Genomic DNA, 17,328 nt, shown 5'->3' on the forward strand with positions numbered 1-17,328 from the left:
CTTGCAGTGCTGATCTAGGTTTCTGCCTGCCTGAACGTGGTGAGTCAATATTTCATATGAAGCCCCAGGTATCAGCCAAACCCAGCAAGAAGCTCTAGGAGGTTGTGAGACCCGTGTTCTCACCCTCCTAATGATGCACTAATGATGTTGCCCTTACTCCAGCACCGTTTATTCCTCATCCTCTGCTAACTTTAGCAGCTGAGTGTTAAGCAAACCAATTAGGAGCCGAGTGCCAGACAAAGCCAAACCCCATCCATTTTGGACGCTGAGCCTGTGGGTCAGTAAAGCACGAGGGGGAGGCGGGAGGGTGCACACTGGTGGCTATAAAGCTTTTGAAGAACTTTGATTGCAAAGAGCTAAGGTAGCCAAGTGGCTCAGGGCACATCAGTAGGAAAGGGTGGCCCTTCTGAAGATGCACTTTGGTTTTAATCACCTTCGAAAGTGCCTGGTTTTGGTTTGGCACCGTTTTTTTTTTTCATAAGCTAAGTGTGGGCTGCGTGGGAAAGGCTTTCAGAGCAGCAAGCTGCTGCTCACCTTTATAGCCAGGGCAGGACACCCCGATAAAAACCTTCCCACCAAGTTTCTTTGTTTCTGTGAATTTTAGTTACCCCAGGCAAAAACTGGAAGAGGACAGGAGGCATGGAGACTGCTTGGTCCTTTTTGTGCAGACTCAGAAGTGATTCTTTTAGCAAAATTTGGGAGTGAAGATGCAGGTTTTATTCTGAGATCCCCTTTGCACCTTCCTGCTCATCAAGTCCTTTTCAACACACCTGAGTGCCAGGCTGAGCCCTTTTCAAATTCCGCTCCTAAATACTGCTTTCCTGCTGGTCAGAGTGGAAATCACTCGGATTCTTCTACTTATGCCAACTATGTTTTGCTCTCTGAGTGGCTCCTGAAGCTAAATGGGCTAAGCTTTCCCCAGCTGATGCATATTCAGCATCAGGTTGAATTGGTCCTGCAGAGGAATAGGTAATCCAGGGGGAAGGAGAGGGGAGAAGGAGGTACTAGATAACCTGCTGCATCTCAGCTGATGCTCCAAGGGGACTGGTACCTTTTGGGGCTTAATTTCTGCACAGGCTTTAAGCTAGATGCAGACAGAGGCACAGTGAAAACTATGCGTAAAGCACCATTTGGCAAGTGGCCTGATATTGGTGCTGCTCTCCAGAAAGTCCTGCAGAGAAGGTAAGTTAAAACCTTGGGGAATGGAGACTCTGAGATGCAATCCCACCAGACAGGGACCTGGAGAGGGAAGGGGGGGACCGAGACAAAACAAAACTGGGTAAAAAGGCATTCAAACAAAGACACTGATGGAGAAGGTGACTACTATGGAGCAAAGAGCACGTGATAAAGCAGGCAGGATAAAGTCAATAATACGAATAGAACAAATGATCAAGAATAGGCAGTATTTACCCAAGAGGTGTGAATTTATGAAGTTGCAAAACAGCTTGTTGTGTGCTGTCACCCACCCCTGGGTGGCAGGAGATGGGAAGGTAGAAAGCACGATGGGTTGAGGATGCTGTGGATGCTCTGCATACCAACGCCTTCATGGGGAGAGAGGTTCCCTTGATTTGGATTTAACCTCTGGCTGAGGAAACCTTTCTGCCCAGGGAAATACCACCCAAAGCTGCTTCGCTGAGCAGCCCCTGGCCCACAGCTGGGGCTGTCCCCTGCCCAGACCTCACCTTGTGCTGGAGAAGCACTGGGTGGGGTGTTTGCTCCCACAGATGCCCTGGCTGCCTCATGAAGTTGTTGGAAAAATATGATGTAATGCCAAATGAGGCTCCTGGAAGACTTTTTTTTTTTCATTTTCCTCCCATTGCTGTTGGGCACGTGGTGTTTGTCTGTGATGCAGTTGTTATAGAGCAAAGAAACTAGCAGAAATATGACAAAGTTCATTTATGACCAATAAAGTTTTACAGGGCTGGGTGATTATTTTATTGTTCAAAGTTGTTCACAAGGGAATTCCTTGCACATGAGGATCAGCAGGATGCCATGAGGCTTAATCAATCACTCTTCACGTTCATAAGAAAGTGCAGCCACCTTTGTGGCAGAGCACAGGGACACTGCTGCATTTCATTTGAAGCGCAGGTGTGGATGCAAAGGAAAAATCCCCCAAATCCCAGCATTACCGAGGCCAGAGAGTAACGCCCAGGGTGAGGGCGGTCACGGCTCTCCGCGATGCGAGGACCCGCTCTCTCCAGGGAGGTATTGCTCAAAGCTCGCTGTGTTTCGGTGCTCCGTCCCTGACCGGGATGCGCAGGCTGCGGGGCAGGGGAAGGGTGCAGGTGGGCATGGGGAATCCCCAGGAGGTGCGGAGGTGGGATGCGGGAGGGCTGAGCAGGAGCATGACCTCTCCTTTACTTCCAGAGGAGAGTGCAGCCCAGTGACACCTGCCTGGATGGGTAAATCCCATGCCCCGACCGCCTCCTGCTTGCTCTGCAGCATCGGCAAGGCTGCCAGCAAAGTCACTGGGTCAAAACCAGGTTAGCGCCGCCCTCGCCGCCCGCCCAGAGCTGCGATAGGGCTTTATCAGACTGCGAGCACGAGCCCGCGGCGTGGGGCTGCGGCCGTCCCCGGGGACCAGGGCTCCTTGGCACTTATCACCCCCGTCATTGTGGGAGAATGGAGCCAGGGAAACCCTGTCCAGGGCCAAATGCTGCATGCTGGTTGCTGGCCCGAGGGCTGGGGCACTCTGGTGCTGGGTTCCCCATCCCCAGGTGCGTGGCAGCAGCCCGGTGGTGGTGGTGCAGACCTCGCTGCCAGAGAAGTGCTGGGGCTGGAGCGGTGCCGGGGCTCCGCCGCCATCCCCAGTGCTGGCTGGGCTCTGGCCCTGCTGCAGCCGGTCCAGCACCGAGCACGCAGATTGCTAAGGAATGCCCTGTCATCCCCATGGAGGAGAAGGCTTCCTGCCAGCCGTGAAGGCAACGGCCTCTCCAAGGATACCAAAATACAGATAAGCTATTTCAACAACTTTAAAAATGTCGTCTGGTGCGCATGTAAACGTAACGCGCAGTTGCACAACAGCACCCTGCTCCAAACGTGCAGGTTTTCCCAGACTTGTTCTGCCAGTCCAGCCAGATAGTCGGATCTGCTGGAAATTTCGGCAGGAAAACCAGCAGCAGCGGTGTGGGGCTGTGCTCCCCATGGCTGCAGCCTGCACCCCGCACACCGCTGCCCAGCGATCCCAGCGCCACTTTCCTGCGCGATGGGTCAAAAGGGAAAGCATTGTCAGTCCCCTGCAGACAGCAAACACGCTCTGCTCTTTGAAGCCTTTGAGCGGATTTGGTTGGGCTGGTGGCGGAGTTTGAGGAGTACACAGAGAGGAATGCAGCAAGTGCTTGCGCTGGGAGGCCGGGCTGTTTGCAGATGTTGCCAGCTCCCCGCTGCGCCGCAGTCCGGCTGAGGGAGCAGGTATACAGAGCCGGAGGAGTCCCCGCGCCGGGCGGGTAGCAGCTTTGGGCAGTGTGCATTGATCCTGTGCCTTGCCCACGTGGGATTTCCATGATGCGTTTGCAGGAGATCTTCACAAGTCTGTGAAAAGGTTTGATGGGGGGAGAGATATGAGTCATAAAGACCAGCAAGCAGCAGAGAATAGCACTGTAACGGTTCACTGTCCTAAACCAACGCACCTTAAAGTGCTCTCAGTGGCCAAAGAAAACCTCACTCTCTGCCTGCTCCAGTGCATCTCCGATTGTTCCTGCAGATCCGGGTTCCTTGACCTCCCCGCCTGCTGCTGCACTGCCCCGCACCGGCCTCCCCCCCAGCAGTCAAGGGATCCGCAAATCGAGCGGGTCACCACTCTGCAAAGGTCTCGGGGCACCTTGATATCCCACCATCCTCTTACTGCGACAGGCCAACACGTGCAACGCTCTGCATCCTACCGTGGAGCAACCGGGGCAGCCTCTCCAGCCACAAGTACTGGCAGGTCCATCCCTGTAGCCCCGCACACCCACCGCAGCAGAGTCCGGCCAGCAACCCTTGGGAGCCGCTCCACGCCATTCGTTCTGCAAAGGTCCTTTGCAGGGAGATGTTCAAGTCGCTCGCTCGCCTTCTCACTGCAAGTGCTACGAGATCTCCCGCACGGATGAGATGGGCAAGACACCGCCCCGGGTCCTGCGGGGACAAAGGGTGGACGTTTTGTAGGAGTCTGGTTTCACTACGCGCAGTCGGGTTAAATATCTGGCATGAACAGACTGAGCCATGGACTGTATTACGGGGACCGGGGAGCTGGGCTAGCTACTCCTCGGTGCAGATAGGCAAATGGCCAAATAAAAGCCCACAGCTGATGTTCCCAGAGGCAGAGCCCCGTGGGAGACTCCGAGGCACAGGGAGCCCGGCTCCCCTCGGCGCTCGCAGGGTGTGCTGGTTTCACCCTGAAGGGTAATTCTTCCCCCTCTGCGGGTGGTGGGAAGCCAACAGGTCCTGCAGCAGCACCGGGGCGAAGGAACCATGGAGGGCTCAGCAGAGCCAGCCATGGGAGTGCTCTGGGGGCTGCTGGTGTCGGGGGGGAGAGGTCTCTGTGTCCCCCGGACTTTATTTCTCTGGCCCAGGGATCAAACTTAAAAGTCACAAAACTTAAATGTGCACTAAAGGTTTGTCCCATTCCAGGATGGGTATAATACAGAGCCACACAAAACCTGAACCTTTTACATTATCTTCTAATTCCAGGAACTTTGATTTTACTTTTATATTCAGCAAAATTAATCCTCCTCTCTGTAATTAATATGCTGCTCAAATGGATTCTTAATTACGGATAAATCACAAATCTACACACTCAACTGCTATGCTTTTCAAGTAATAAAGGAGATCATTTGTCTTCCTCAGATGAACAGAGACCAACTAGCACACCATTTCCCCCTTTATGAAGAATTCATTTGCCTTAGAAAGAAAGTCTTTAAAAAAACATTGCAAGGATTTCTTGAATAGGGGATCAAAGCTCCCACACTGCTGGAAACCATTTTTGCTAAATAAGATGTGGGTAAAGAAAAAAAAAAAGTAAAAGTTTTTTGGTAGCGGTTGGGATTACGACACCCTTGGGAGGGACAAGGACGTGGGGTCAAGAAGTTGTGACCAGGTTAGCAACACAGGGAACAGAAGGGGAGGACAAAGGAACAGAAAGTGGAAATGGACAGATGAATGAGGAAGCATGTTTCTTTGCCGAAAGAGAATGGATGCTACATCAATTCATACTGAGAGCTAAAGGATGAGGGCCTGTTAATGGATTGGGGGACACAGCAGGGATCAGAGGTCACGAGTGCACTCAGCTAGGCTAATTGACTGTTATGTGCATATTAGTGATGATAATGTAGTAGGATAGTGGGACGTGGGGAGCAGATATGCAAAAGTTCCACTGAGCAGCGCTGTCCTGTAATTCCTGACTCACACCTGCTAAACAAATGCACAGAGACGCACAACAGATAGTGGCCCTAGCTGGCTTTCTTCAGGATCGAAGCCCACGGCTACAGGTAAGCATCTCTGGTTTGGATCAATCGTAGAGAACAAAGCAAGTCATCCTTTGCCTCGTGGGGTTTCTGCAGCGCACACCTGAGAGGGGTCCTTTGCCAGGAAGCTTTAGGTCACCTTGCTCAGCAAAGCAGGAGCAACGCAGAAAAAAATGAAATCGGTTCCAGTTGATCCAGGTACAGGATCAGTTTTGGAGGTCAGGTGTGGTTTTGAGATGACTTTTTGTGGAATCGAGCTCCAGCCCGCTGAGTCCTGCTAATAGAACAGAATCGCCCAGGTTACATCAGGCTGCTGCAGCATTAATCATTGTGTCTGTGGCTGGGCTGAGCGGCCCGTGCTCCCCCACCACACGCACCTTGCGATAGCCTCGCCGGTCATCTGGTGTCAGCTCTGAGGTGGCAGTTAGCACCGAGTAATTGACAGAGCGGCACTGGGGAAGCAAAGCTAAACCTGACGCTGTAACAAGAGCAGTTTTGCTTTGCATTAAGTTGTTCCATTTTTGTACTGTACCGACTTCTCCCTCTCACCCCTGACACGCAACATGACCCCTCACAGCCTGAGTCCCGGCACTGGCTGCTCCGACCACTCCAGGGCAGATCGACCTTGGCGTAAGGCAGCTTGGCCCTCGGGGCTGCTCGTGCTGGAAGATGGGAGCGTGCTGCCGGGGGCTGCTCCTGCCGGAGGGTCCCTCGCTCCTGGCGCACGGCTTTGTGCCCGGCGCTGCCGCCTCATGAGTGGAGCTCCTTACTCCTTACACAAAGGCATTGCCCAGTCGACTGATGAAAAGAATATTTCCCATTTCCTCACTCTTGAATCTGCTGACAGCATCTCTTGGTGAGTGATGGATATTGGAGATGATTTATAGTTCTTTGTTACACAAATGCCTCCACATTCTTCCCCGTGCCTCCACATTCTTCCCCATCCTCTCACAGCAACCATTAGTCACTTTTCCCAATGGAAAAGCAAGAGCCTCAGCCCGGGAACGGCCCGAAGGACGTGGCATTGTGTCTCCTGCACTGGCTTTATTTGCTGTAAATACACCATCGGGGACACAAACGAAGGAAGTGTCGTCGTCATCATGGTGCGCTGCACCCACCCAGGTCTCCATGTGGCTGCTTCCACATGTCTGTCAGGAAGTCAAAAGCTTGGCAAAGAAAAAAGCACTATAAATCAGGCAGATAGGGGCTGTGGGGAGGATCGCATTTATGCAATTTTTCATCTCAAAGTTTGTAATTAAAGTAGTGAACGTGACAGGAGGAACAGCCACTGCCTGTATCTCCTAGAGCTCTTGGATTTCGGCAATGTAAACATTTAGCCCTTGAGACTTTTATTACATAAAGTAGTTTTTGCAATCCTGTCGTTGCTTAATTGGATTTCTGTTTGTTTTATTTCAGGAACACCAGGAAAGAATATCTGTATTGTTTGATCTGATACAGAGCACTACGAGACTTACCTGTACTATTGGGTCTCACAGTCTATCATGATGAATAAATACATGAATTAAATAAATTCTGATCTTAATCTATGCAAAGTTTCTTGATAGCCCTGAGCAGCTGAGCCAGTTGCTCGGTTGCTCCTGCCATTGCCTCTAGCATTTCTTCCTTCAAGCACAGTTGTGAGGCCGGATTGTATCAGTGGAAACGAAGGATTAAACAAATTAACAGGGCACATTCCCGACTTTAATTTAGGTGACACTGGGACTGCTGATTGGCTTCACAAAACGCATGCTAAAATGTTCTGGTGATACAGGTCTTAAAATCAGGATTGAGCCTGAACTAATTTTTAACAAGATGGGTTTGAATCAAACCAAGAGAAAATGTTCCTCTGCTTTCACAGGGAAAGGCAGAGTGACTCGTTGCAGCTCACAAAGGGAATTCCTGGTCAATCCATGAGGAGAATATAAACCAATGGATGATCCAGGTGATGAAAAGTGCTAATAAGTTGCTGTTTTGCCTCCTCAGAAATATCTAAGACCGGCTAATGATACTGTAAATCACCAAAGCACAGACATATGCGAACAAAAGCTTTTGTCCTTTTATTCAGCTGAGCCATTTCTTAAAAATAGCTGAAGCAGCCAGCGCAATTAACTTGCCATCAGGAACACACAAAAGGACAAAATGCTGTGATCGGCCCATAAAGACGTAGAACAGTTTTATGGCTCATATGCCGGATTCCATATTTCCCATCCGTTTAAATGTCACGCAGACAATTAAAAATTTTAAATAAAACATCACCCGCCTGTGGGTCCCTCCCGTCCGGCCACTTCCAGACCTCGTTACTGCAGTAAGCGGAGCTGCAGTAACGGGGTCTGGAAGGGGCCGGACGGGAGGGACCCACAGCCACACAGCCGGCCCTGGAGTGGATAAGGGATCACTGCTTTCCATCCTCGGGCTGTCGGGATGGCCGTGCCCGCCTTCTCCCGGTAACCGGGGCCTGGTGCGGCCTACAGCGGAGCGCGTCCCGGTGGAGCCTAACTACGCGGTTGCCATGGCAGCGCGGCGCCATGATACCTCCGTGCGGGAGTGGTTGCTATGATACCCAGGCAGGCACGTGCTCGGCCCCGCCTCTGCGCTCCCGGAAGTACTCGTTACTTCCGGGAGGAAGCCGCCGCGGGGAGTGTTGGGCGTGCGGCGGCATGGAGGCGCAGGAGTTGTTTCGGCGGTTGGGTGCCGGTGCTCGCTTTGATGTGCGGCGATTCGGGCAAGATGCGCGGCGTTTCGGGGTGAGGTGCCATCGCGGGAAGGCTGAGATGGGTCTGGGCCTCGTTCTCTGCGAGTCTCGGCTCTCCGGGCCCCTTTCCATCCGTGCGGCGGGACCCCGGGCCTACCTGCGGCCCTGTGGGAGCGGTCGGGGAGGTGCTGGGATCCCACCAGCCCCTCTTAGCGTTTTCCGTGCTCTCTGGGCCAGGTGATAAAGGGGAGCGGCGGCAGCGTCTCGCTGGAGAGCCTCGACTTCTTCGGGTGCAAGGAGAGAGCCCCCCAGGAATCTGCTGAGGAGGGCTGGGGGCTCGCGGGGGCTGAAGAGGAGCTAAAGGAGCAGCAGGAGGAGGATGGAGCAGGGAAAAACAGTGGAGAGATGGCAGGAAAGAGAAAAAGAACTGCAGTGAGCAGTGAAAGGATGAAAAAAAAGAAAAAGAAACGAGGTATTTATATATAAGTGTGTGTACGTCCCTGGCAGAATGCCCTGGTGAAGTTCATACTTCTTACCTGTATCAGTTGACTTTACATCTGCAGGTACTGTAGGTTGTTTTACCAGGGGGAAATAAAAAAAAGCTTCTGGGTTCTTTGGCTGGCCTGTGTCAGAGCTGACAAAATAATTGGGCCAAGATTTGGTGTTAAGGCATGGGATTGTGATTGCCGTCTTTCTGGAGACTTCATTAACTTCAGTGAGAATGAGAGAAAAATGTTTTTGAGGTGTTCTTTTTTTACCATATCATTATTTACTAGATTTTACTAATGGAAATTCCAATTTTTTGAAACTTCCAGAGGCAGCATCAATGCCAGAGTTGTCAGAAGGTAATGGAATAAAGTGGATGTCCTCTCTGGAAGCAAAATTCGAAGATGCAAAAGACAAAAAACCTACTGCAGAAAAACTTGAACGCTTGAGAAGAGAAAAGGTGAGACCACGGAATGCTAATGTAGAATTTTGTTTGGTTTCTGTGGGTGTTTCATCTGAAAATTGAGGTTTATTTCTGGTAACTCCTCTCGGAAGGAGGGAGACTGAGCATGGGAAAATTAACCAGAAGATGAATCCGTACATGTTTAGGTTTATGCTGTCAAGGAAAGAAGGAAAGAGTTTGTCTTTTGCCTTTTAGATAAACCGCTTCAGAAACCAACACAAGATTACTATTCAAGGAACAGATCTTCCTGACCCAATTGCCACGTTTGATCAACTTCAAAGGGAATACAAAATCCACCCGAAAATCATGGAGAATATTCAAGCTGCTGGCTTCCAGGTCCCAACACCCATCCAGATGCAAGCTATTCCCGTCATGCTTCATGTAAGTTTTCTGGCGCTGCATTTTGTTACAGGGACTCTGGCAAAATTTGGGGAGCAACCTCTCTTTAGCTGTTAGTTGCACAGCTTTAGAGATACATCAGCTGCATCAGAGTTCAAAACTTAGCCATTACAACATTATGCATTTTGCGTTAGTTCGTAGCATTAATATTTACGTGAATGTGATTTTTGAGGTTTTTTTCTTTCCCTGGTAAAACATAACACCCTTGTTTTTCTTACAGGGTCGGGAACTTCTAGCTTCAGCTCCTACTGGGTCTGGAAAAACACTGGCATTCTGTATTCCTCTCTTAGCACACCTGAAACAGCCTAGGAACAAAGGATTCAGAGCTCTGATCATATCACCTACGCGAGAACTTGCCAGCCAGGTGGGTGTTGAGGGGAGAGGGGTTGTTGTCATATTGATGTACTTAGTTTTCACTCTGAATCAGTAAAATAGCAGCTTAGTAAATATTTTTTCCTTTATTACCCTCAGGTATCAGACAAAGTTAACTTAAACGTTTCTTTTAAGTCTTTTGTCTCTTGTAAAATAGATTGAGATGCTAGACATGTAGCTAATCTAGATGATTAGATTAGAGGCTTAAGATGCTTTGATCATATTTTAAAACTGCCCAGTGCTTAGGTGCTCCTAACACCTACCATCATATTTGAGACTGCTGCAAGAGATTTATCTGTTTGTCCCAAACACAGAATTTTAACAAATAACTTTACATTGAAGCTTTGTTATTAAACTGAAGTAAAAATTACAATTTTGGGCAGAGTTCCATTTCTATTCAAATAGGAGAGGGGGTTTGTGGGAGCCACATTGTTAGAGGCAAAACATGATAAGTCAGACCTGTAAGAACTTTAAAGTGAATTAATACATGTTAGAAAGCTGCATTTTATTATGCTAAGAAAACCAGACAGCTTTCTCTTAACAGTGAAATCGGGGTGGTGTTTGAAGCTGTATCGTCAGGATTGTCTGCGGCTTTTCCAGTTAGAAAAGCTAATCAGCTCAGTTCGGAAGTTTAATCTTTGTTGCTACCTTTTCAGACACATCGGGAACTGCTGAAGTTGGCCGAGGGGACAGGCTTCAGAATACATATGATCAACAAGGCAGCTGAAGCAGCAAAGAAATTTGGGCCCAAGTCTTCTAAGAAATTTGGTAATCATTTTAACTGCTGAAGTGCTTCTAAAATATTTTAAAAATGTCACTGACCTTTCTCCTCTGGCTTGTGTGGTTTTAAAGAGATCAGTTAATACCACTCAAAGACATGCAATCTATTGCTCAACACTAAAAAAGCAGCTGGCGTGGGAGAAATAGGAAGTGAGCCTGACAGTGGACCCTGTTAAATTGTACCTCTGGCAGATCAGATTGGAACTTGGGTTTCTCAGGGTGCTGTTAGTCTGGTCTATTTTGTGTCTTTAATGTTTTGCCTTTTTTTTTTTTTTTTTGTCCCCCCCACCAGATATACTAGTTACTACTCCAAACAGGCTCATTTATTTGCTGAAACAAGATCCTCCAGCGATAGACTTGACCAGGTACCAAGAGTCTTTATCAAATCTGGCTTTGCTACTAGCTTTGCCACTGAAAAGCAGATGCTTGCATAGTCCTTGCATCTGTGATGGTCTGCTAGAACTTCTGCCTTCTCCACAAGTAACTCTTACTAAACAGAAACCTCTCTATTCCTAGTGTGGAGTGGTTGGTGGTGGATGAGTCAGACAAACTGTTTGAAGATGGAAAATCGGGGTTCCGAGACCAGCTGGCCTCCATCTTCCTGGCATGCACATCCCACATGGTGAGAAGAGCTTTGTTCAGCGCAACCTTTGCACGTGATGTAGAGGAGTGGTGTAAACTCAACCTTGACAGTGTTGTTCTGGTGTCCGTGGGAGCACGGTAGGTGTGCAGTTGTACTCTGACTCTCTTGTGTTTTGGGTTGGGTTTTTTTTCCCTTTCCTGGGCAAATTACTTGCTTTCTTTACATCATCAGTCTGCTTGAGTTTATATGTCTGTTGTTAGTCTTAGTACTGCAGGTTGGTTGCCTGCAGAAAAAATTGTGTAGGCACATACAGATCTTTCTCACATATTGGGAAAAGCACTGTTTTCCTTTGCCCATTACTTTATCATCAAATAGACATTAATCTTAGGAGTGTGTACTGGTGAAGTAAGTTTGTCACGCAGTATTTCTCATTCACCAGGTAGTATTTTATGGTTTTTATATTTATATGTATATGTGTGTGTATGTATATGCATTTGTAAACAGTAACAGCAGCAGGCTTCTGTTGGATTTCTGATTTCAGAAACTCTGCAGCGGAGACAGTAGAACAAGAGCTGTTGTTTGTTGGATCTGAGACAGGAAAACTAACAGCAATGCGAGAGCTCATTAAAAAGGTATTTTGGAGAGACTGAGTACGTTCTGCTTGCTACTGAACTGAGCTGTGTGTTCTGTCAGGCTCATAATTTCCTAGGTCAAGGACTTCTCCGTGACATGTGTTAAACCATTGTCCAAATCTGCTGTACAAGAAGAAGAGTATGTACCCTACCTTTGAAAACTGAGGGTGTTCCCCATTCTTGGTTATACATTCGAGACTTGCTTAGGAGCAGTTTGTATTAACGATCTGTTTAATTTTACTTGGCAGCGTGAGTGGGTTCTTTGCATTGCATGGGTTAAAAACCAGCTCTGTTTCTGTGGATTAGAATGCAGCCTGATGCTTAAGTCTGGAACCATTCCACCTAAGGCAATGGAGATGAACTTGCTTAATTGTGACTCCCAAAGATTTGGCTAGTCAAAATAAAACAACCTCAAACAAAGCCCCATCCTCTGAGATGTAAAATACTGGGGCTGGTTAAAGTCTCTTTAGTAGCTTAGTGACTGCAACCACCAATGGTAGGAAAAGGACTTGAACCTTAGACAAGCTTACTCTTTTGCAGGGTTTTGCTCCTCCAGTCCTTGTTTTTGTACAGTCTATTGAGAGGGCTAAAGAGCTTTTCCATGAACTTATTTACGAAGGCATCAACGTGGATGTCATCCATGCAGACAAAACTCAGCAACAGGTAGGAGGATATAATTTCTTTTCAAGAAACACTTTACAACACACTTGCTTTTACCTTTCTTTGTAGTGTAACTTCAGGTAACTCTGACAGTAAATTACTGCAGGTTTTTGTTTAGTTTTATTTGTTAACATCACAACAACTTTCAGGAAACAAGTTCACGTCCTTTCTCAAATTGCTAATTAGGCTGTTTCCAAGTACCCTTTTTTTTCTTTTCCTAGAGAGATAATGTAGTACACAGTTTCAGAGCTGGGAAGATCTGGGTGCTTATCTGCTCAGCCTTGCTAGCTCGAGGGATTGACTTCAAAGGAGTGAATATGGTCATTAATTACGATTTGCCAACGAGTGCAGTGGAATACATCCACAGGATAGGTGAGTGATTGTTCACTAATTGTGTTCTTTTACTCATGTCCTAGATCTTTAATGTAGATGCTCTTGTGCATGAGCAAGAATCCTGAAACAAAGCCTCCTTGAGCCAATTGATATCTGGGCTCAAAGTAACAGCATTACTTTTTGTCAGCCTTCTAGGAACCTTAAATATTTAGACGCTTCAGACACCTGTGCTTTCATTCAACAGAAACAATCTTTGGGGATCGGCTGCTTGGTAGTATGCTTTGTATAAGAATGCGCATCAGGAGGCTGGGACTGTGAAGAGGAATAGAATGAAGGGAGATATTTAAAGTCTCTACTCTCTGCAAAATTTGTGTTTGACAGGTCGTACTGGAAGAGCAGGGCACACAGGAAAAGCAGTCACTTTCTTTACAGAAGACGATAAACCTTTATTAAGGAGGTAAATTGGAAACGGGATATAGCAAAAATGGGGTTTTTTGGGTTTTGTATAGTGTACTGCTGAACCACACAGTTGTGTCTGGTACTGCACACCTTGTAAGCACATTGTTGCCATGCTCTGGAAACCCCACGCAGCTGTAAAAAGCTCTTAGAGAGAATTCTGTATTGACACAGTGGAACCGCAAGGTGGTACCGCAATTTGGGAAAGACTGGGAGCATTTCAATTTTAAGGTTTCTTTTTGAAGCCTTTCACTAATGCAGCAAGAGAGAAACTAGCTCCTTTCACTTTTTTCAGTCTTTTTGCCAGTAATGAGAACGTGATGGCTTGGTAGCACCGCTCAGTGGAACTCAGTTATTCTGACTTGAACCTCACTAAAGAGCAGGTTCAGGTCTTCACAACTGACTTTGCTCTTGCTCTGGGTTTCCTGAATCATTTGTCCTGTAGAAAGTGTGACTACCTCATGCTGTGCTTTAGGGTTTTTAATCCACTTCTTTAACTTGCTTCTGTCCAAAAGTACTTGGTATGATTCTCTGTTTTGGCTTACTGCTTTTTCTTCATCTCCTTGAAGACTGTACTCACCTAGAGTTTCAACTTGTTTAAACTATCCAAATGGAGTCATTAGTTTCATTTAAGCCTCATATGTATTTTTGTTTCTTCCTCACCTTACTTCAAACTTGCTTTTGTGTCTTTTATTTCTTGTTTTACCAATTAAAAAAAAAAAAACCCAACAAGAAAACAGCCCGTTGTTAGGGATTGCTGTTTTCCACAGAAGATGCTTATCTATTGTCCACACACTCACTGCCAGAGTTAATCTCTCCCCTCCTCTCCCTTCCAGTATAGCCAATGTGATTCAGCGAGCTGGCTGTCCTGTGCCAGACTACATAAAACACTTTCCCAAACTGCAAAGGTATGTGTGTTTGCATAGCTCACCTGTTTGTTTCCCGTTTCAAAAGCCTGCATGAGTGGTGCTGGGTTTTTAAGGGTTGCAGAAGATCCAGTTGTCTGCACTATAGTTGCAGTTTAGCTGCAAAAGGAATTTTAGACAGGGTGATGGTGGCAATTTTTTTACCCAGGCAAAAATGGAAACAAAAAGAATTCTCGACTTACGGTTTTCCTGGAGTTAACTGTTTTTCTGAGTTCCCTGAAATCTGCTTTAAACTTCCTAAGCCCGTACTCATCAATTGGGCTTCTGATATATGAAAGAAAGTCCTTTACTCTTTTGAGTTACCTTTAGAAAAATTGGTGTAGGGGGCGTATGTATATAGATACATTTATTTTTTTAAATTAGTGCTCCTTTTCACACCTCTTCGTAACTTCTAATAGTTTCTAAACCTAGAAATCCTTATATATTTATATTAGGCATATATTAAAATGAAGTTTGAATGTCTTGAAGATAACATGACTGAACTGATCTTGGAATAAACAACACTGAAAATATACTCAGACCCATAAATCCCTAACAACCAGTAAAGGTTTGCATTATCTGTTGTGTTTACTTTGGAGATTAATTTTTGCCCTTTAAAGTAATTTAATCCTTCTTCACTAAATGTCGTTCTCAGCAAACAAAAGAAGAAGTTCATTAAGAAACCACTGACAAGAGAATCCATTTGTACCACTCCTCAGTGCTTCTTAAAAAAGACCAAAAGAAAAATGTAAGTAGTTTTTTTTTTCAAGGGGAGGTAAGAGGTGGCATTTATCCAGAGAAGGCCCAGCAAGCTTCCTCCAAAGTAACCGATAACTTACTGGGATGGACTCAGTCATAATGATTTTAGCGATGGTGAAATTTTGGTGTCAGTATCTGTCTACTGGAAAGTGGATTAATGCCATCAGTTTGCCATGCATGGTGCCACATATCAGGGGACAGCAAGCTGAGTTTAAACCACTGGCCTTCAAGCCAGACTTCAGACTAACTGTCGTTTGACAGAACCTATCTACTTCTCTTCCGGCAAAGCGCTGGCTTTGATTTTAATGCATGGAGTATTAATACAAGAGGCAGATCTTAAGTTGTAAGTCACAGAAAACTGGTGTGTGGCAGTTTGGGATAGTAGAAGTGGTCATAAAGAACACCATTACCCTTGCTTTGGAGTGTTGTTACCAAAGGATTTGTGTTCAGTTGTACTAACGTGTTGTAAAACGACTCATGTCTGTGTCACTGCTCTATACTCATCTTGGTCTCCACTGTGTTTCTTGTAGGAAAACTACAAAGGAAAATATTAAGGAGAAAAAGAAAGTTAAAGAAGCTAAAAATAGCAATAACTTACAGACTGTTTCAAAAAGCTGAGTAGCAACAGACTACGTGTGAGCTGGGGCTGACACCTGTGTCCGTACTGAGGAACAGAAGACTGAAGATAGCGGCAAAAGAGAAGGGAGAAAAGTATTTCTTATGTTTCCTTCCGGGTGAGGATGGATGTTCACATGCAACAACGTCTCTACTGAAATACCAGTAGAGGATTCCAGAATGCTTCTCATAGAAGCTGAAGAGAGTGCTCTTGCAGTAAATGCCTTGTAGTTCTGAACAATAGTTCAAAAATAGCATCTGTCTGTGTTACTCTCACATGGTTTGGTATTACTCCTTGGAAATACTGTCAGTTCTGTGTTCAGATCATCCCTAATGTGTTTGTCAGACTTCCAGAAGATTCAGTGGCAGAAAACACACAGCTTAGTGTTTGGCTTGATAAATGCAGCTGTCAAAAGACTTCCCTGGACACTAAAAAAAACCAAACCAACCCCACTTGTATGTGAAAATAAAGCCTTGTTCCTCCTACCTTTTTGCTTCTGTAAAATCATTTTGAAATAACTAATACTTCACACACATGCAAACCCCAGTAATTTTGTACTGTTTCATGTTTAAGCCCCAAAACAGAAAAACAAGGTCATAAAAGATTCTAATACGGAGACCTGCCTGTCTGTACAGCCTTGATGGAACAGGTCTGCAGGCATTACTCCTTACCCTGTTACACATTTTCTACCTCCCCAGTTGTGTTCTCGTGTCAGAGTTCCAGTGATGCAGGAATGGCTTCTCCTTTGCAACTATAATCCTCCTGTACAGGATTGTCATCTTGCTTTGTCATACTTAATCCAATTTGGAAATGGAGCCCAGGTCTGTATAACTCGTTTACAGCAGAGCACTGGTAATTGCTCTTCCCAAGTGACAACTGTGAAGTTTTATGAGAAACTCGGGAAGAGACTCTGCATCCTGGTTTGCGTATTCCTGAGCTAGACTGCTTTGTTTGCAGAATTGCATATTTGGTCATATAGGAAATAATGTCTTCATTTTGATGTTTATGAACACATTTGTATATTTTAATAAAAATGTAGTGGTATATTCTGATAAATACAAAGTTGCCTGCTGCAAGATATTGATGATAGATATGATGTGGACTATGTTTAACAATGAGTAAGAAATTACCAATATTCACCTTTAAAGGCACTGCCAACACATAAGATAGACGTGCTTATTCCAGTAGTGGTAGTGGGAGAGAAAACAGCTTTTGATCGTGAGCATCTTTGTCTTGCATAGCAGCGTGCAGTTCTAATTCTGCTGAAAGGCAATGCCACAGTTCTCTTTCTGAGGGACTTAGTTTTAAAATGAGAACTTAAATTTTGCATAGCTCTTTCTCTCAGGCTGGGCTTGATGTCAATGTGATTTTGAACACCAATCAGTAGCTTATCAAGAAGTTTAAGCTGTAGCCTTCCTCAGGATTTACTCCCCTGTGAAGCACTGGAAAGCTGTCAGACAGAACACGCTCTTTGCTCCAGGGTAAGGAACGTCTCCAGATCTTCTGTGTTTGTCACATATTTTAGCAAGCATGGGTGATCTTCCAGAGGGGCTGCTTCTGCACAACCGCATAACTATCTGGTGCATCATACCGCACCTCATCAGGAGGGCTTTTACAATAGTGCTGAGGTTTTTGGCTGGCACAGTTACCAGGTAATAAAGTAACATTTCCAGTGCCCTTGGCAGGGGCATGTCCAGGAGCCTGATGGGGAAAGCTGGAGCTGGTCCTGAAGTCTGCCCTGGGGGTGTACG

General features: G+C 46.3%; 1 protein-coding gene across 1 annotated transcript; it reads left to right on the plus strand.

Moving 5' to 3' along the window:
• The first annotated feature begins 8,064 nt into the window (after positions 1 to 8,064).
• Positions 8,065 to 16,062, plus strand: DDX52 (DExD-box helicase 52). The gene is made up of 15 exons (XM_075771495.1): positions 8,065 to 8,185; positions 8,371 to 8,605; positions 8,949 to 9,079; positions 9,278 to 9,463; positions 9,702 to 9,845; positions 10,510 to 10,621; positions 10,926 to 10,998; positions 11,150 to 11,353; positions 11,758 to 11,848; positions 12,389 to 12,511; positions 12,730 to 12,880; positions 13,223 to 13,298; positions 14,134 to 14,205; positions 14,858 to 14,950; positions 15,492 to 16,062. The coding sequence occupies exons 1-15, from the start codon at positions 8,099 to 8,101 to the stop codon at positions 15,577 to 15,579; spliced, it is 1,866 nt and encodes a 621-aa protein (XP_075627610.1). The 5' UTR covers positions 8,065 to 8,098; the 3' UTR covers positions 15,580 to 16,062.
• The last annotated feature ends 1,266 nt before the right edge of the window (positions 16,063 to 17,328 follow it).

The sequence above is a fragment of the Balearica regulorum genome, chromosome 19 (assembly GCF_011004875.1).
Source record: "Balearica regulorum gibbericeps isolate bBalReg1 chromosome 19, bBalReg1.pri, whole genome shotgun sequence".
NCBI lineage: Eukaryota > Metazoa > Chordata > Aves > Gruiformes > Gruidae > Balearica > Balearica regulorum.